We start from the raw sequence: 19,774 nt of genomic DNA on the forward strand, positions 1-19,774 counted from the left end.
TACAAAATGCCCCTTTCCTTAAAAACCTAACATGTGAAACAAATTCTTTCCAAGACATCGGAAATCTGCTTTTCTTTCTCTTAATATTTTTCATTTGTCTCTCTGTCTTTGTGGAGGACGAAGTGCAAACTGCTCTCCTCTGCGTGACATGCTTGCCAGAATAACATTTGGTGTAGCTGTATTATTCTCCAGCTTGAAACAGTAGACTTCAGAGTTGTACAGTCTGTGCGGTGCCAGAGACAGGTTGACGAAAAGGAAAAAAGGTGTGAAAATCATTAGAAATACAGGAGAATTGTGACCCTGGGATGTAACCATGAGAGGGCAATGACAAACAGGAGACTCTCAGGAAAATAGGGCGGGTTGGCAAGTGTATTTTTTACCTCTTCTCTGTTTTCTCACACTTTTCTGTATCATCTCACAGGGACCTCCTGGCATCAGCGGTGCGCCAGGCCCAAAAGGTCGTAAAGGGGCAGCGAGAGCGGCCTCACAGAAAGGTGCGGTGTGCCTGTTACTTCATCTCATTCAGATCAGCAACAGGGACCTCATTATGTGTTATGCTGCACAGCACACTGACTAGCAAACAAAAAAAGACAGCTGCTCGTTTTGAAGCAATGTCAGTCGACTGAGGGGTTCAAGACTGATGATTCAAATCTCTCTGACTTTTAAGGGGCAGCCTAGATTTTAGAGATAGGATGTTTCTGTAATGACGCCTCAGAGTTACAGAAAACAGACAATGACCCCTCTGCTTGTGTGCATGATCACTGCAGGATATCCTGGAGACCAAGGTGATCACGGACGAGATGGTGGGTCAGGTGCGCCAGGTGCTCCTGGACGAAATGGTTTGCCCGGTCCCCCTGGGAGCCGAGGTCTTCCAGTAAGTCCGCCACATAAGTGTCATATTGTAAACACTCTTCTGACTTAGGGTTTCATCTAAAGTGATTTTTCCTTTTCATTTCCTCTCATGACAAAATGTGTCCGTCAGTATAATGACTGTACTGGTTGATGTCAACAGGGAGAAGGTCCCAGAGGAGAACCCGGAGACAAAGGTTACCCAGGTCAGCGTGGTCGTCCCGGTGAACCCGGGCTACGTGGAATTGATGGTGAAGTCCTTGGGGGCGTCAAGGGCCAGCGTGGTTTACCTGGTGACGACGGCCACGCAGGCTATGATGGAGTTCCAGGAACACCTGGCAGCCCAGGTGAGAGGCGGCTGACTCAGTATGATGTTGCATAATTCTTTTTCAGTGCTTTTAACTTTACAGAGATGTGACAGTCTCTCTCTATACTAAGTATTTCATTTTACCTCGCCTGTCTTAAAATGCAAAAGCAGTGAAACTGGAATGAACATTAATGGCTTGTGATTAAAAGCAAAAAGGAAGGAGGAAGCATGATAAGTATATTTTTGCCATTTTATTTACTTTTCTTTCTTTGCCTCTTGTTGTGACCTTGATGCGGGGACTGCATCCCTCAAACCAGCTGCAGCAAAGCTTGTTTGAGATAATGCTTGTGCTTTTGAATAACTCTTGTTCCGAATGCCTCTCTCTCTTTCCTTCTCTCTCATTTGCAACTGAAAGGCGGCTGTAGTCCGACAGGAAGTGGAGGACAGGTGGATGTAACAGGTAGCTGGTATAGCAACGTTTTGACCTTATTGCTCCCTCTGTAACAACTCTGTTTTGCTTTTGCCTCTGGATTATTTGACTTGTGTGCATGATAGTTTTTAATTGGTTTGCCATTTGAAACTTTGGGTACGGAGATACCAATTAGTGTAATGATGATGTCATGTTGTCAAAATCAATCCACGCTGGGCAAGAGATAAAAATCACTTGCATCCAAATAGTCATTTCCCCCTAAACAGTTTAAACGTTTACACACAACCATGATGTTGCCCTAAAGACTGTTTATTTCCTCTCAGGTCCTTGTGATGCTGTACCAGGACCTCCTGGGCTGCCTGGATCTCCAGGACCCCCTGGATTGCCAGGTGTCCCAGGTAACCTAACAACAAACTACTGCTGAATGTTGCCCGCAGGGTGCCTGCTTTGAATCCTGTTTGATGCCTTGTTTATATTCTTTAACCAACAGGTCCTGCGGGCTTAAAGGGACCACAGGGTCCATATGGAGCAGTCGGAGAGAAAGGAGAAACAGGAGATCAGGGGATAGGCGGTCGTCCTGGACCACCAGGTAAAGAGAGAGAGGACTTATTGGGCAGTAGTTGGATAGGGTTGATCACATCTGATCTTTTTATGCCTCCATGCCGGTGACAGTGATGGCAGGGGGCAATATGTTTTTAGGTTGTCCGTCCGTCCCATTCTCGTGAACTCGATATCTCAAAAAGGCCTTGAGAGAATTGCTTCAAATTTGGCACAGACATTCACTTGGACTCAACAACAAACTAACTAGAATTTGATGATCAAAGTTCAAATGTCAAGATCACTGTGACCCCACAAAACATGTTTTTGGCCGTAACTCCAGAATTTATCTGGTCATAGGTCAGCTTCACTGTGACATCATAATGTTCCGCAAAATTTTTGTTTGAGTCGTAACCCAGGAACAGAGGGGGAGACATTTGGTCAGGATCTGAAATGGTGACACTAATTTTGAGTGTCCATCTTGAAACTGTGCTCCAGGAATGAATCCTAAAATCCGGGAAAGAGTTTTTCTTTTATTAATTTATTATTTTATTTAACCTTTATTTAACCAGAAAAAACCTTTTGAGATTAAATATCTCTTTTCAAGACTGTCCTGGTCAAGACAGGCAATATAGAATACAAAATGAGATTACTACAAAGAAAAGCGAGGCCTGAAATAAGGTCTGTGGTTAACACCAGCTTAAGATACTGTCACTTTTTGTTCTACAGCATAAAATATGTCAGTAAATACCCCACTCATGAATTTTGAAGCTTTTATGAAGAAGTGCCTAATGAGACGACAAAACGTCATCACGCCAAACACTTTAATTGTTAACGTTAACGTTGCCAAACATGGGGGCAATGTTGAATCATGTGACTGTGGTGTAGCTTGTCTCTAGCCCAGCGTTAGCCTTTTAACTCTGCCGATTGCATTTAGGCATAAAGTCATAAAAGTGGTGTTCATTTGTGCAGATTATCTTGCTGAACAAAACATGTGAATATCATAAACTTTTGTTTGCCACAGAGCTTATTTTCTGCAATAATCCACTGGCCTTTTGACGAGGGAACCATGGTGATGCTAACTTCTGTGTCAGCCTACGACAAACGTCATCCCTGTAGCACTCTATAGATCCTCTGTGCTGCCAGGTTGAAGATGTGTGTGAAGCATCCATGTTTCAGAATATGCAACATCCGTAATTGAAGCATTGTCAACTGTCGTGGCTACATATGAGTCTGGACAGATGCGGATGTAAACTGCAACCTGACTGGTTCACGGAAGCATACAACCAGGAGGCAGTGATTCTAGTCCGTTATTAACATTTATGGTTCCTCCAACACAGGTTTTGCCGGCCCCCGTGGAGACTTGGGATTTCCTGGCGCTAAAGGTTCAGTAGGAGGCCCTGGTGTTACTGGTCTGCCTGGCCGGCATGGGCCGCAAGGTCAAAAAGGTTTTCATGGAGAGATCTTGGGAGCATCGCCTGGACCCCCTGGTGACATAGGGCTGCCTGGGCTTCAAGGGAATAAAGGCCAGACTGGAGATCCAGGCGATCAAGGCTATCCAGGTTAGCCATATACTCACCGTGACACGAATTTACATTATTATTTAACCTACCTGTCCCATAGTCTTTCTTTGCCCTGTTGGTTGTACTTTAATTATTTGTGGCAACGCTTAAAATACTAAGCTATTATCTAATATTCTCATTCTTCCATTCTTCCAGGGATGCCGGGCATGCCTGGTATGATCGGCTTCAAGGGTGAGAGTGGCCCTCTTGGCCTGCGAGGGGAGGAAGGATGGCCTGGGCCAGCGGGCAAGTATGGCTTCCCTGGTGATCCTGGCCAAGCGGGACCACCTGGGCCTCGTGGTGGTATTGGACAGCCAGGTTAGACGAACAAACACACTGAAACACTCTTGCTCAGGAATGTTTTTGTTCATGTGTGAAGTCCCTGTTCCTTCTACCATCCTGCTCACCAGGTTTAACTGGGGAGAGGGGAGTTGAAGGAGACCCAGGTCCTCCAGGTCCAATAGGATTAAAAGGTGTCCCAGGACTGTACGGTAGTGTTGGTCCCACTGGAGATTACGGCCCATCAGGTGAACCAGGACAGACAGGTGTAGATGGACGTCCAGGACTTGGAGGAATGAAGGGTCTGTTCCTTGGATATTTACTTAGATAATTTTAATAAGTGAACTTAAACATCAAATAATATCAAAACTATGTAATTCATCCACAATTCAAGCAGTTTTAGTCAGATAAGTTTGTTTTATTGGTGACATCTGATGCCCCCCCTCTTTCCCAGGATACAAAGGGTCTCCAGGCATGTCAGGTTTTGAGGGGAACAGGGGTAATCAAGGTGCAAAGGGCTTCAGCGGGTCTGGTGGAGAACCTGGACTGCCAGGCCAAGCTGGCCTAAAAGGAGTGACTGGTCGAAACGGAGAGAAAGGTGAGACTGCTCTGTTCTAAAACATGTTTGGATCCCAGTGGTGTTGTGTTATGTTTTAACCACCACATAAATTCTTTAACCTACCATCTCTGTCTGCCAGGTGATCGTGGTGATAGAGGACTACCTGGGGAGAAGCCTTACATACCCCACCACATGATTATTGACATGAAGGGAGCCAAGGGAGACTATGGGAATTATGGAAATCAAGGTTTCACCGGACCAAGAGGTGTGCAGCTATAATCTGACATCAGTCACTCTTTCTTTCTCACCTCCTCTTATACCTCACTTCCTCACATTCCCACATCCCGCTCTGTTCCACAGGGAATAAGGGTATGCCTGGTGTGCCGGGCTTGGAGGGAAGACATGGTCTTCCTGGAGACCCCAGCCCTGTGAAAGGTGTCCATGGAGATCCTGGTGCAGAGGGGCTTCAGGGAATAAAAGGAATGCCAGGCCTCACAGGAAATCGAGGAATTGCTGGTTTTGAGGGAATGTCAGGCAACAGGGTGAGCAGAGCCATACTAAACTAATTATTATAAATCATAGAGCCACTCCATCAATTTTACATATGTAGTTCAGTTCTGCACTGACTTCCTGTTACATATAGAATTGATTTTAAGCTCCTCCTCCTTGTCTACAAAGCCCTACATGGGCTGGGACCAAGCTACATTGCTAACTCTCTTGTTAACGCAAGATGTTGTTTGCCTGCAAGAGCACTATGATCATCTGCTGCTGGTTTCGGGGAAAATCGGGGAAGCGGCCTTTGTCAATTACGCCCCAAAGCTATGGAACATGCTACCTATATATCAGGGAAGCCGGATTGCTAAATATTTATAAAAGAAAGCTTAAAACGTATCCATTCAGTGGATTTTGTGATTTATGGTTTTACAATTCTATGATTTTATGACTTTTTATGATTTAATCAGTTGATCCTTGTTGTAATGTGTTTTTTTAATATCACTAAGCCATTGTATGTGTAATGTTAGTTGTTTTGTAGCTACAAATCAGTTTCAATACATCTCATTTGTCACTTTTCAGGGAATTAAAGGCAGTCCTGGTGCCTATGGTGCATCAGGAGACAAAGGAAGGAAGGGCCCCAAAGGTACATCCTCAATTTTCAACTCCAGACAGATAGACATCTACAGTAGATACAAATTATAAAGTGAGTTAGTGAAAATATTTTAGGTGATAGTGAATTTCGATTTCAGGTGAGGGAGGCCAACGCATAGACCTTCCAGGAGCCACCGGATTGAGAGGAGAGGAAGGTTTACCAGGAGAACCAGGTACAAACTGTTGATCAATCAGCTTTATTTCTCCTTGTCTGTTGATCGCTTAACAATCAGGGGCTTGATCTTGGCTGACATGAGATGTTTAATATCTCCTTCCTTTACAGGCCTGAAAGGATTCATTGGCCCAACAGGAGAAAGGGGTACACCTGGTTTTGATGGGATTGAAGGGAGAAAGGGAGAGTCAGGTGATCCAGGAATATCAGGATTCACAGGTAGAAGACTCCTGTTGACTTCTTTATTAAAGTATGTTGTGTTATTTTAAAATTCATACCGTATATTGCAGCAGAATTCCATCTTGTGAGCAACACTTTTTCCCCCCACAGGCCCTGATGGGCAGAAGGGGACACCCGGTACCCAGGGTCAAAAAGGCTTTCCTGGATTTCCTGGAAAAGACGGACATCCAGGTATTCCTGGCTTCCCTGGAAACAAAGGTAAATAATCAGAACAGTGTACTCTCTTTCTTTCTCTTTAAATGTCATACTTGTTTCCACCATGATCCTCCATCTGATCTATGCAAAATGTGTGCAGGTTTCCCCGGCCTGAAAGGTCTTTATGGATTACATGGACTGAAAGGACAAAAGGGCAACACGGGAACACCAGGTATTCAACCAGATTCATAAAAACAATCTTTCTGTACACATGTCATGACTAGAAAATACCAGCAATGTTACAAGTTAAGACTCAGATGTTATGTTCATACAGCTTAAAGGTCCTAAAAATTTATTCTCTCAATCAGTGTTTCCTGTGACTAATGAGATCTTTTAGGTCTTTTTAGGTTCACAAACTTAATGGCTTCCAAACGATTTGTGATGTCACAAATCATGCTTGTAACCCCACCCCTGAAAGCATGTAGAAACCTTCCTCTTTAGCAGATGCATTCTAGCATCAAACTCTGCACAGGGAAGCTCAAACATTCAACCATAGAAACAAGAAGGAAAATACATTTTTAGTGAAGGGGAACTTTGAGAAATTATATCTAAATCTGTTTTTTTTTTTTTCAACTTTGATTGTTGGTTATTAAGACATGGATTGTGTTATAGACAAATACTTGTAGGACTTAAGTCACTCATGGTATATTTCTGAGTTCTTCACTACATCCTATGTTAGTGAATAGAAACCATGCGTTAGTTTCTCTGTTATGTAAAGACCTCAGGAATGAGACGTGTTTCTTGTTCATTTTTCTATCAGGTTTCGATGTCACTGGACCAGCTGGAGAGCCGGGACCTAAAGGACAGAGGGGAGAGGACGGTGACCCCAACAACCAGCCAGGTTTTCCTGGCACAGTCGGTTTGAAAGGCTTCCAGGGACCTGAAGGTTAGAAACTACTCTTTTGCATTAACAGGGCACCAGTCATCTCAGAAACCTGCTGAGCTCTTAGTAAAAGAACCAGTGATGCACAGAAACACATGGAGTGTTTCTTTATACGGGTATTACCATTTTAAAACTTGAAACAATCCGTTTTTTTTAATGCTCAGGTGACCATGGTCGACCTGGACCGCCTGGATTCCGTGGCCCTGTAGGACCAAGTGGGACCCCTGACAAACCAGGATTAAGTGGGGATCCTGGCTTCACAGGGCCTAAAGGGAACCAAGGTGAGAGGATATTGCAGATAAAATGTCAGTAGTAAATAAGCAGTGATTTTGGACACAGCTTGTGTCTCATAACTAACCATGTATTGTGTTGTCTGTCAATAGGAGTTTTGATTGGTGGCTCAACAGCAATTAAATTTCATTCAGTTGATCAAGTTAGTGATTTAAGGTCCAGTGTATACAACTTACTGGCATCTAGTGGTGAGGATCAACTGTACATCTCCGTCTGCCTGGTGTTCAACTGTGTGCAGAGCATGTAGGAGAGCCAAAGTGGCCGATGCAAAAACGCTAATAGTCCAATTTAGACCCAGTGTTTAATTTAATTAGTTCCAGGCTACTGTAGAAACAACATGGCAGACTCCATGAATTTATTCCTTTTATTTGTTAAAAGAATGTTTGTTAAAACATGTACGACTGAACGCAATCGTAAAAAACAGTGCTGACATTGCACTTTCATCTCGTATGAATTATGTTTTGTTTTATTACTTTTTTATGACATAAAGCTGGTTGAAAACCGGCAATATGTGTAGTAACTTAACTATTATAAACTTCCTTTCATATTACCAGCACCCAGATCTCCCTGCTCATCTCTCGGCTCAAATCCGTCATCCGCCGGCAGATTTTTGCTGGCTTAAGCGCTCTTGCACAAACTACAGATTGTACTTCCATATTTTCGTATGCCCACCACAGGAGCAAATCTCAATCTCGGACCAAACTGCAATAAACTGTAAAATTTAGAAGTACTGATCAAATATAAACCAAGATTCTGCCACTGTGTTGCCTATATCTTGTCTCAAATATTCCCAGAAACATATTTTAGCTTAACCTTTAACTGTTATTTGAGATCGTTTGCTAACAGCCAGCTGCCATATTGTTTCCTGTGTCAAAACGGACAAGCTTACATTATGTCACCCACCTGCAGGAGTGTCTTTTTGAGCTGTTGCAGAGCAGTGCATTCTAGTAACTGTAGGTTTTCTAACTCTTGAAATGAGGGAAATGAACTGAATTGGCTCACTTTTTAAAAAATTCCGTTTTTGGGGGAAGACATGAAGTATTTTCAAGTCAAAAGACCTAAGTTCAAGGGAAGCCACGAGTCATATTAAAGTAAGATAGCTGTTATTGTGAAGGTACATCTATGTCGAAAATGAATTGCTTAAGTGATTCAATAACTGAGCTGAACTAGAACTAGACACTCCAGACTGGTTTTGATGCTGGGGAGTTTTTTTTCTCACCTAACTATGTTCATTAACCCTAAATAATTCGTTTCTCAGGTTTCCCTGGACCCAGAGGATTCCCTGGTGTGGATGCCCTCCCTGGAGAAAAGGGTGTACCAGGATTTAATGGGTATCCTGGAGTCGCTGGTAGGAAAGGATTCAATGGGGATCAAGGTCCATTCGGATACAGGGGGCCAAACGGTGTTTCTGGGAAGAAAGGTAAGCATGAAGTTTTGAATCACGTCAAGGAGAAGCCGTTAACAGCAGCTTGTGTTGAGTGGATTTTTTTAAATTACTATTCCTGTTTAAAAAAAAAAAAAGAGTCTCTAGTGCTAGCTCGTGGCGTAAGGGAATGCTAAGGGCGCTGACATCCATAGGGGGCGCCACAAGTGGGGGAAGAAAAAAATCAAAATGTTAATCTGTCCCTATTTTTTACTAATACTATAACTTCTGTTATTTTGAAATCTTACCAAAGGCCACAGCAACATAACTACACAGCAAAGCCTACTAAATAATAGATAGGACTTTTTTTCTGGGTACCTGCCACCCCCTGGCCCCCCTATTCAGATCGTTACACTTTACCTGCTGTTTGGGGGAGATGGACAAGTTATGTGATGTCATGTGAATCCTGAAACACGCTGTATCGTTATCATGTCAAAATGACAAAAGCTCTCTGGTGCCCATTCAACGACCATGACACTACAGAGAGGAGTGAATGTGGAGAGAAAGAACATGAGTTTGGCAGGAGGAGAGCTCATTATTGTTACCTCTAAGCAGTCAGTGGTTGCAACCAACAGCTCACAGAGGTTGCATTGATTTACGCTGTGAAGCGTTCAAGCTCTATTCAGAAAAAAGTTAGTACTGGGTGAAGGTAATTATAATATTATCATGATGTGTTCCATGTCAACTAGTAAAATGTAGCTTTTTGGGAGAAACTTGAATAAATACAGCTGTTTGAAGGAAAAAATTCTTTTCACAGCACTATCAAATAGATATTAGAGAGGGAATTATGATGTATCACAAACAGTAAAAAGACTTTTGGCTATTTTTTTGATGATGTTTTGTAATGAGGAACTGAATGATTTCAAAAAAATTTTTTATATATTATATTTTTTGTTAGCTAGGTCATTTATCTGCATTTTGGTAATGAACGTGCAGTACTTTGAGGGTTGAACTGCAGCAAATGAGGGGTGGGGGGGGCGAGGCTCACCAAGGGCACTAAATGTGCTGGGACTGCCACTTAAAGTCTCACATTTACATCATTTTCCTCGCTACACACACAAATTTACTCGCTACACACACAAATTTACTACCCTCTCCTTGGATAAACCACTTCCACCATCCAGTAATGGACACCAATATTTCCCCTCCTGCCATTATTAGACTGTATTATGATTCAATTTATCGACCAAAGGATTGATTTACACACATTTTATAGACAATGTTTGACTACTGAACTCCAGACTGAGAGATTGCAGCGCTCTCTCTTAACACTGGAACAAATCCAAATGTTGTTGTCTCCATTCGACTCAGACTGGAAAACATGGAAATAGGATGCAGGAGGAAAAATACCAAAGCTTCCCTTGAATGCACCTGTCTGTAACTTGATAATATGAACACCTGCTACGTGTTTACAATCTTGATACGCTTTTTTTTTTTATTACAGGAGTGAAAGGAGAGCAAGGAGTGATGGGAGTTCCTGGTGTTATCGGTCTGAAGGGAGAAAGAGGGTCACCTGGTCCAAAAGGAAACACTGGACCTCCAGGTGAATTATACACTTTCATGTAATTTCTGCTCTCTACCAGATACCTGCTTTTGTGCTTTTTGTCATTACATGATCCTTCTGTGATGCAGGTTTCCGAGGGTTCCCAGGAAGCCAGGGTCCTCTTCCAATTCCCATCAGCATTCCAGGAGAGAGAGGCCCTGCAGGACCGCGGGGTATCCAAGGACCAAAGGGGGTCATAGGGGAACCAGGGCCACAGGGCCCCCCTGGTGCTCCAGGTTAGTTATTCTAATAAAACACCGGTTGTTAAGCATCCCACAGTGAAATGTCTGGATCACAACATACATGTATCGTCTGTCTGTAAAGGTTTCATGGGACCCATTGGGCACAAGGGCATGCCTGGGATTAGTGGTAGACCAGGAACGCCTGGATTTCCTGGAGACCCTGGACAAATGGGCCACCCTGGTCTGCAAGGCATGGAAGGTACGTCTGACGCTGTGGGGCAGGTTAGGATTAGGGTTAATGACCCTGGATTAAAGGATTTAAAGTAGGTGGAGACTCCTAAGCAGGGAACCAGTTACCAAGAGGGTTTTCATTGTTATTTTTTGTGAGAGTCGGTTTAGTGAATGAATGAAGGATTATTAGCACTGAGCTGGGGACTAGGAACTTCCTCAAGGTCTGTTTACATTAGCATGTAATTATCTTAGCAGAGATTGTTGCCAGAGTTTGATGGAAGTAATGAAAGCATCAGGTAATATGTATGAAGGCAGCCTAGTTTACAGTGATACTGGTTGTATGACCCAGTCTAATGTCTCACACAACACTGCACATATCAAGTGTCTATAGTGTGTATAGCATGAGTGCATTGTGTAGTTGATAATTAGTTTATTCCTCATTTCTCAATAGGTCGCCGTGGCCACACTGGTATCCCTGGGTTACCTGGTATGCCGGGCCGCAGTGTCAGTGTGGGTTACCTGCTGGTGAAACACAGTCAGTCAGAGCAGACGCCCATGTGTCCTGTGGGCATGTCCAAACTGTGGGACGGCTACAGTCTGCTGTACTTCGAGGGCCAGGAAAAGGCCCACAACCAGGATCTTGGTGAGTCAGGGAGAAGTGTAAAATTGTTCTACAGTTTAGTCATGCTCCCCACGTGTAACCATCCCAGAGTTCTGTAGGGTACTACAGCTAGTGGGGCGCCCACTAGCTCACTTGGTAGAGAAGGTGCCCCGTCTATCAAAGGCTGTGTCCTCAGGCTCAATTCCTGCTGCATGTCATCTCCACTCTCTCTCCCCCTTTCACACTCTATCTGTCCTATCAAATAACTGCAACAAAGAAATCCACCAATCAGAAGGTTGTTGGTTTGATCCCTGGCTCCTCCAGTCCACATGTGGAAGCATCCTTGAGCAAGATACTGAACCCCAAAGTGCTGACGATGGCTGTTCATCGGTGTGAGTGTGTTAAAAACTGAGTAGCAGGTGGCACCTTCTATGGTAGCCTCAGCCACTAGTGTATAAATGTGTGTGAATAGGTGACTGTGACATGTAGTGTTACAGCGCTTTGAGTCGGAGAACTAGAGAGGAGCTAAACAAGTCCATGTGCAATTGAGCAGCAAGGTCCTTAGACTGATTTCACCATTTCCCACAGTGTGTATTTCAGTTCAGGACAATTAAAGTTCTAGTAGCAAACAAAAGTCATATCAAGTCTTATGTCACTATATTGATATGATATCAACATATTGCCCAGCTCTAGAACAAAGGTTTTGTTTGAGGAATTTTTCTAATACATTAGACCAGGAAAAGTCTGTTATCTGTGAATTGTCTGGACATAATGCAAATGTGAGTTTGTTACAGTACAGTCCTGTCAGAACAGACATTGTGATCCAATGAAGCAGAAGACATTCCAGAGCCGTCCGGCTCAGCAGATCTCACTGTTTGCTGAGGATGATTTGGGACCATTTAGACCAGCCGACTACATTTTTAAGAGTGTGCATTTACTCCCAGCCCAAATAAAACAGGGAAATAGTAAAGGAATTTATTTGAACAAAATTAAGACATTTAAAACGAAGCAGAAAAGGCAAGAAATGATGCATAAAATTCACGAGAAATTTGCCAGCACAGGACCCCCAAACCCAATGTTTCATACAGTATGTGTTGTGTCCAACCCCCATCCCCCACGCCAAAAGCCCCCAAAACAAAACCTATGCCCTTACTTTTAAACGTCACATTTCAAGTAGGGCCATAACTGCATGATGGGGCTGAGAAAGAGACACTGACCTCTGAAAACATACTATATATAGACTTGACTCCCTTGAGAAAAGGACAGACTTGTTTTTCATTAAACTATCTCACAGTCATCTCTGGAGCTCTGAGACAGTGCCAGCTGTGTTCTCAGTGTCAGTTTACGAAGTTTAAGAAGGGACAGTGCAAATTAATACATACACATGGTATAAAAATGCCGAACTAGCAAGTAGGCTATTTTTCATCTGTTGTCCCTGGTCAAGCTGTTACAAAAGGCTTCCTAAAATACATCAAAGCAAAGAAACGGTTCTCAGCTGTGATGTATTCATTTCCACAGCTGCTTGTCCTCTCGTCCTCAAAGTCTAATTCAATAGAGTAAACCAGTTTAAGCCTGCTACTATCGACTTTTCATCAGTGTAATCAGATTTTGTCTCTAAATGAATTAACTCTGTGTGAGAGGCAGAGGGCATGCTATAGATTTGACTTTTTATAACTACATGTGAGAAACAAGAAAATGAAAAGGTAAAATTTCATCCTCACTCTCATGTCAGTGCTGCTTCTCCACCGGTGATACAATAAAACTATAACGACAGGAAATGTGGGTTAGACCTTCCATCAAATCACTGTTTACAGAACAGAAACTACTTTGTCACACCAACAATTTTATTTCGGAGCCATGCAACTTTTGACAATAGAAAACAAACATGTTTTTCCAATTACAAATTAAAATATGTACCTTTGCTCAACTCAGTAGATTCAGGAGTGACTTGGTTGGGTGTGACCAGTAGCTTATCGTGGCTGTTGCTGGATATCAGCTGTTACTGGGTCAGTTCATGGACTTTAAATTATTCTCATGTACTTGTGCTACTGTTATACTACATTGTAGCATTTACTATAGTCACCTAATTGTGGCCATTGCTGCAGGGTGCACTTCAAAGTAAGTTTAAAGGCTTTAACTCTGTAGAGCTCAACTACATCTTAAAGGGTAGCTGTGGCACTTCTCGACCTGGACCCTATTTACGCATGTTTTGTGCCTTAATGACTAATGGGAACAACAATTTTTGAAACTTGTCCAGTATTGAGCGAGAGAGCTGCAGCTGGCAGCAGTGAAACAGGCTGCAGTGTAAACACTTGGGGCATTTGTACAACGTCACACATTGTCCACCCTGTTTTTACCACTGACAGGCTCAGATTGTTATTATAAGTGTCTGACAACATGATGAATAGGATCTTAACTAAGACAGACCTATTTGTTAAAGAATAAGATTCTTTTTTTTTTTTTAACAAGAAGCACCCTCACAATCACTGTCGACAAACCCACCAGACTCCATTTAAAAAAACAGTAATTTTAGCGTGTATAAAACAAGCATATTTTCACATCTAACTGGGTGAGTTAAGGGTTTAATTTGTCCAAACCAGAGTTGGTGATTGTTGGAGCAGTAGAAAGGTGCACCAAGGTGGCTTTAGTAAATTTTATTGTGTTTCCGATGACTTTAAATAAGTCTGTTTTACAAGAATATAATTATTGTTAATTTAAATGGTACCTGGTGAGTTTGGTGATAGTGCTTTTGAGGCTGTTTCTGGTTAAATAAAAAGGGTCTTGCTCTTTAATAAAAAAAAGTCTGTGTCTGTACGAATCTTGTCTGTAAGTTGTCAGACACATAATAACAATCTGAGCCTGTCAGAGGCAAAAATAGCACTTTTAATGGGTGTAAAATGACATTGCATATGCTTTGAGTGGTTTCATTTCAGCCTGTTTCACAGCTGGCAGCTGCAGCGGTCTTGGTTAATATTGGACCAATTAAAAAAAAATGTTGTTCCTATTAGTCACTTAGACAGAAACATGGGAAAATAGGGTCCAGGTTGAAAAATACCGAAGCTCTTTGACAACAATTATCCCTGCTCCTCTGGTTTCTTTTATCATTAAGTTTTTTTGTCACTTTTAATCTGCTTTTTATTATGTCACTCTTATTTAATGTAATTGTTTAATCATTTAAAAAGACACTTTAAACTTAGTTTGTGTTTGAAATGTGTGCCTTTTTTCCCCAGGTTTGGCGGGCTCCTGCCTCCCACGATTCAGCACCATGCCCTTCCTGTACTGCAACCCCGGAGACCTTTGTTACTACGCCAGCAGAAATGACAAATCCTACTGGCTGTCGACGACTGCTCCTCTTCCCATGATGCCTGTAGAAGAAGGAGAGATCAAACCATACATCAGCCGCTGCTCTGTATGCGAAGCTCCATCAGTTGCCATCGCAATCCACAGCCAGGACATTACCATCCCACAGTGTCCTGTGGGCTGGCGCAGCCTGTGGATTGGCTACTCCTTCATCATGGTGGGTTCTGGTCCAACTGCTGGACAAACATGTTAATGTGCCAGAGTTTAAGCATCATTATCATTTCATTGTAGACTGTAGGAGCTTGGTGCAACTACCATAACTAAAGACAATGATTCAATAAGATTTGTGGGCACTGTCTATTTTCAGTTTAGTAATTACGGGAACTACAACTCAGCTTGTGAACACAGTTGTATAACACATTCCCTGTCTCTGTGCTGAAGACTACAGATTTATAACAGAATGCCTGCGTTGCAAACTGGGAATGTGGAGACTGAGAGATGTGGGTGGTAACCACACAGGGAGGGTCTGATGAAAAAGGCCCTGTCAAGCTGTACTGTGGGAAGTGGGATGCAGCGTTTGACCCATGCTAAGGAAAAGTCACAATATATCAGCCTCTGCTTCTTCGATTTAGACCAATGATTTTTCAGTCTTTCTCCTAGTCCCTCAACTTTATGGAAGCCCAATATTAAATTGTTGGAGCCCCATTTAGGCTTAATGTGGGCTACATTATGTGCCACAGCAAAAACTCTTAAAGCTGTATTGTGGAAGAACATTATATATAGAGTGTACAACCTTAGACTAGACCAAATCAAGAGAGCAATTATCAATCTCTAAATCACTGGTTCCCAACTGGTTGATCGTGGTCCAAAAGTGAGTCACGGGTCCATTCGTGACTCACAAACTTGTCAAGTTGGTAAAAAACACTCTCTGAATTTCCATCACAGAGTGTTTATTTTGAAGTGCTGTTTCCTGCTGTAGAGTGAGTGACTAATGGACAGCTGCTTAACAGAGACAGCAAACTAGCTCAATGATATGGCCGAACACAAGTATGATGCTGAATATATTCAACTCTTGGACCGTGAACAAATGATTGAGGAGAAATCTGGACCCATGGCTGGACCAGTTGGGAACCACCGTTCGAAGTAGAGAAAGGACTCCTCTGCGTTATTGGTAAGGGGGAAATACAGCGGGAGCTGGATGGAGCAGTCAAAAATGAAGTAGTGCTTCAGTGCATTTCTCAGCTCACAGCTTCAGTCGCATGTCTGAGCAGTGCAGGACAAAATATAAAAAACTGAGGAGCAACAGGAGCATTAGGGCCACAACTCAACAGTCAGTGTTGTCAGTGGTGGTGCAATAAAGCTGTCTGAACGTAAAGCAAGCCAACATATTCTGTGTAAACTTAGACCTGATAAAAATCAATAGTTTGTCAGACAAAGCTGGTGATATTCTAGATTTTCTTTTTACTGTCAACAAATCCCATGCAAAAAACAAAAACAATGCATTTGTTTGTCTCTTACTAAGTACTTTCTGATTTTCCTACCATGTGTGGCACTTGGATTCAGCCTATTTACTCCCACCAAAAGATAAAAATCAGGTCACAAATATATATTTTCATTTTGAAAAAGGCCAAATAATTATTTAAAACATCTGGTATTTTAAGCATGTCTGCATGTCAGCATGGGTTTTCTCCAGGTACTCCGGCTTCCCCCCATAATCCAAAGACATGCAGGTTAGGTTAATATGCCATTCTAAATTGTCCGTAGGTGTGCAGGTGAGTGTGAATAGTTGTCTGTCTCTCTGTGTCAGCCCTGTGATAGTCTGACGACCTGTCCAGGGTGTACTCCACCTCTTGCCCAATGTCAGCTGCGATAGTTTTTTAGCAAACATTTCTCAGACAGAAGCAAATTCTCTTTCTTGGGTGGGGGTGGGACTATTTTCAGCTGTGGTTTTGGTGTGCTGCTGAGTATTTATGGTAGCAGGTCGATGTGTCATTCAGAGTTAATTCTGGTACTCATGTTCACTGTGTACAGCAGCACAACAGTGTGACTCACTGGTGTGTCTTTAATAGTTATTTGACAGTGGAGCTCTATGCAACAGGGATGAGCTATTTCAGGCTTTGGCTATAGAGACAAAACTTGTTAGTTGATCAAGTCCAGGCATGGGATGATATGAAAATTTCGTGTCATGATTATCCTGGGCAAAATAAGTGAACTTTATATTATCCTGTAAATCATCAAAATATTCCCAAAACGCTTAAAACGGCACTGAAACTTTTTTAGTGAAAAACGATCTAAAAAAAAAACAGGCCTTGCAAGTATTTGGAAATGGAAATATTTTTCCAAATAAGATATTTCAATATAAAATGTGCTGATGTTTGGTTAAGATCTTTTGAGGAGTTTTTTTTAGGTTGATTGTATGCAGCCTGTTTTTGCAGTGTTTTTGGGTGCTGCTGGACATGATGTTCAAGATTATTCTGATAATAGAAATTTAGCACAATCAGTGTGTTCTTTTATCATGATCCACTATAAAATCTTATATCGTCCCATCTCTAATCAGTTCACTGTTGCCTAATTTCTCCCTCTCTCACCTTTGTCTCAACAGCACACAGCGGCAGGAAATGAAGGCGGAGGTCAGTCCTTGTCGTCGCCCGGCTCCTGCCTGGAGGACTTCCGCACAACACCATTCATCGAGTGTAACGGGGCCAAAGGCACATGCCACTACTTTGCTAACAAGCACAGCTTCTGGCTCACCTCCATAGATCAGTCGTTCCACACTGAGCCGGCAGCAGAGACGCTCAAAGCAGGCCAGCTCCTGTCACGCATCAGCCGCTGCCAGGTCTGCATGAAGAACTTGTGAGAGACTGCGCAGCAACGCTGACACAAAGAAGTCATTGCAGTGACAGTGGTCTAGTGTTGTCTCTCTATCTATGTTCTAAATCAAAGGGGGATCTGAAATGCTGATTTAGATCAAAGTAAAGTTTTTCCCCGAGCCACTGAGCTCAGATATGCAATGACTGTGCAATGCCTTGAGCTTTGAGTGAAATGTCCCTCTGTAGATAAAACAGGAGAAGCCCCATAATGAAGTCAATAGCATTCTGGGAAAACAAGTATTTTTATGTGTTAAATGTTCATTGGTGCTTTTAACTTATTACCTCAGCTATTATGACACAATGAGCCTGTTTACACCAAATATTCACATGCGTCTGAGGTGGTCGGATCTCAAGTGGACAGCTCTGTCTGTTCACATCTGGCATGAGCATGTGTCTCCAGTGATGGGGTTAACAGTTAGCATCACATGGCTAACATTACTTAACGGTTATTAACTAGTTTGAAGACACAGTCGAGCCATTTTTGTGTCGGTATGAGTTTGTTGGGACCGTTAAGGCTCATTTATACTCCTTTATGTCCAAAAATAGATTTGTCTATTTCAGAGTCAAAAGTTTCAGACAAAACAAACGAGGCGACGGTGGAGGAGGTCGTAATAATGTACCTTTTAACGAAGGCAGCGCTGTAGATGGCGGTGGTCTGTGAGGCCATTAAATACATTGTGATATGTAGATGGAGAACTCTTTCACTATACGTTCCGTTTTTTAAAATGTCTTCAACATCTCCTTCGGCTGTATCTCGCTTGAACTACGCTACACTGCCCCCATGATCTCTGGTGTTACTGCTCTGAAAGCTCCGTCCATCTCCATATATATATATATAGCTAAAGATAAGCATAAAGTAAAGATCAAGACAGCACTCCAATTTAATTGGACTCAAATTTAATTAGAGTACCATCTGTCCTGATCTTTACTTTGTTACTTACATTAAGGATTCAACACCCAGTCTTAAAGGTTTAATTGTGAGTGAGCACGGCGTCTTATTTTTCTAAAGTTGAGCATTAATGAGCCTTTATACAGCCGCTGCTGCTGTTAACTCATGCTAACCAGGCAAATGTTTAACTGACAGTTTGCAGGGAGTAGAGCAGCTCCAGAGACAGTCCTTAAGCATTGTGTCTGTGCAAATGCACCAAGAAATGTTTTCTTATCTGGTGGGGCGCCAGATAATCAAGAACATCAGCTGAGCAGGTGGCCGTTCAGTGTAGCTCAGGACACATTAACGTACACACTACTAAAAGAATGTGGTCTGATGGATCTCAATACACACCAGGGATGCATTTGGTGCATTCACACCTGTACTTAGAGCTTTCTACTTGTTATCCGATCACCCAGGCGCATGTTAATACCAGGTGTAAACAGGGCCACTGTTAACGATCAGAGACCGTATACTACAGCTGAACCAAAGATGCCCGTGTGTATGCACTGCTTCAGTTTATCTAGATGTTTTTATCGTTTAGGGTATACAGCCCACCATAAAGCCACTAACACTGCTTCTCAGTCAACTGAAGAATGTGTCTTGACCAATCGTTGGTTGATACTATTGACGGTATTATCCTGCTTTTATCCCACTGCTCTTATGAAACCTATTTTTATAATACGACAGTCTTTTCAAGCTGTTAGTCTGTAATGTGCCTTTATCAGCTATTGCAAAATGGTCTGCAGCTCTTTATTTTTCTAACACAATATGTTCACACATTGCACTGATTCTCTTTGTATTTATACAATACAGCTGAATGAACTTGACCCCCCTCCCTAAGAGTTTAAACATATATCCATCTAATACTACTCATGTCACACTCTTTTCTTTTATAAATCTACTTATTACTGAGCTGCCAACAGGACAGAACGTAAACAGCTCGGATCAAAGTCCTGACCGCAGCAAATCCGTGCTGTGGTCACTGATCCTGGGTTAAAGTATTTTACACAATTTAGAAAGTAGGTCAAATGTTCTACTTCACCTAGATTCACCCATTTGGAAATAAACTGTTTGATTAGACCAGGAATATACTGACAATTAACTGTAATGTAATTTTGGTAATTTTCATAACATGATTATTTCATTGGATTGTAAAGATTAAATGTTGTTTGTTATACTTCTTATTGTGTCGTGTTACTCTTATAATCCTAATCCAATCTGGTAGACCAGACAGACTGCAAAA

The 19,774-nt window shown here is 42.3% G+C and overlaps 1 protein-coding gene across 3 annotated transcripts in view; it reads left to right on the forward strand.

The window, feature by feature from the left end:
* Positions 1 to 19,708, forward strand: part of col4a2 (collagen, type IV, alpha 2) — a 93,025-nt gene extending 73,317 nt beyond the window's left edge. For 2 of the 3 annotated variants that reach the window (XM_049594735.1, XM_049594734.1), the window contains 26 exons: positions 422 to 494; positions 768 to 874; positions 1,013 to 1,196; positions 1,572 to 1,616; positions 1,910 to 1,984; positions 2,077 to 2,175; positions 3,464 to 3,685; positions 3,842 to 4,003; positions 4,096 to 4,266; positions 4,419 to 4,562; positions 4,663 to 4,788; positions 4,884 to 5,065; positions 5,598 to 5,661; positions 5,768 to 5,842; positions 5,953 to 6,060; positions 6,172 to 6,279; positions 6,377 to 6,448; positions 7,037 to 7,162; positions 7,324 to 7,440; positions 8,709 to 8,870; positions 10,318 to 10,416; positions 10,506 to 10,652; positions 10,741 to 10,857; positions 11,281 to 11,472; positions 14,661 to 14,947; positions 17,333 to 19,708. In XM_049594735.1, the coding sequence (XP_049450692.1) occupies positions 422 to 494; positions 768 to 874; positions 1,013 to 1,196; positions 1,572 to 1,616; positions 1,910 to 1,984; positions 2,077 to 2,175; positions 3,464 to 3,685; positions 3,842 to 4,003; positions 4,096 to 4,266; positions 4,419 to 4,562; positions 4,663 to 4,788; positions 4,884 to 5,065; positions 5,598 to 5,661; positions 5,768 to 5,842; positions 5,953 to 6,060; positions 6,172 to 6,279; positions 6,377 to 6,448; positions 7,037 to 7,162; positions 7,324 to 7,440; positions 8,709 to 8,870; positions 10,318 to 10,416; positions 10,506 to 10,652; positions 10,741 to 10,857; positions 11,281 to 11,472; positions 14,661 to 14,947; positions 17,333 to 17,587 (3,519 nt within the window). In that variant the 3' untranslated portion in view covers positions 17,588 to 19,708. The remainder of the gene's footprint in view (positions 1 to 421; positions 495 to 767; positions 875 to 1,012; positions 1,197 to 1,571; positions 1,617 to 1,909; positions 1,985 to 2,076; positions 2,176 to 3,463; positions 3,686 to 3,841; positions 4,004 to 4,095; positions 4,267 to 4,418; positions 4,563 to 4,662; positions 4,789 to 4,883; positions 5,066 to 5,597; positions 5,662 to 5,767; positions 5,843 to 5,952; positions 6,061 to 6,171; positions 6,280 to 6,376; positions 6,449 to 7,036; positions 7,163 to 7,323; positions 7,441 to 8,708; positions 8,871 to 10,317; positions 10,417 to 10,505; positions 10,653 to 10,740; positions 10,858 to 11,280; positions 11,473 to 14,660; positions 14,948 to 17,332) is intronic. The other variant, XM_049594736.1, reaches the window with a different exon arrangement.
* Positions 19,709 to 19,774: the final 66 nt, after the last annotated feature.

The sequence above is a fragment of the Epinephelus fuscoguttatus genome, linkage group LG13, assembly GCF_011397635.1.
Source record: "Epinephelus fuscoguttatus linkage group LG13, E.fuscoguttatus.final_Chr_v1".
In the NCBI taxonomy this organism is placed as follows: domain Eukaryota; kingdom Metazoa; phylum Chordata; class Actinopteri; order Perciformes; family Serranidae; genus Epinephelus; species Epinephelus fuscoguttatus.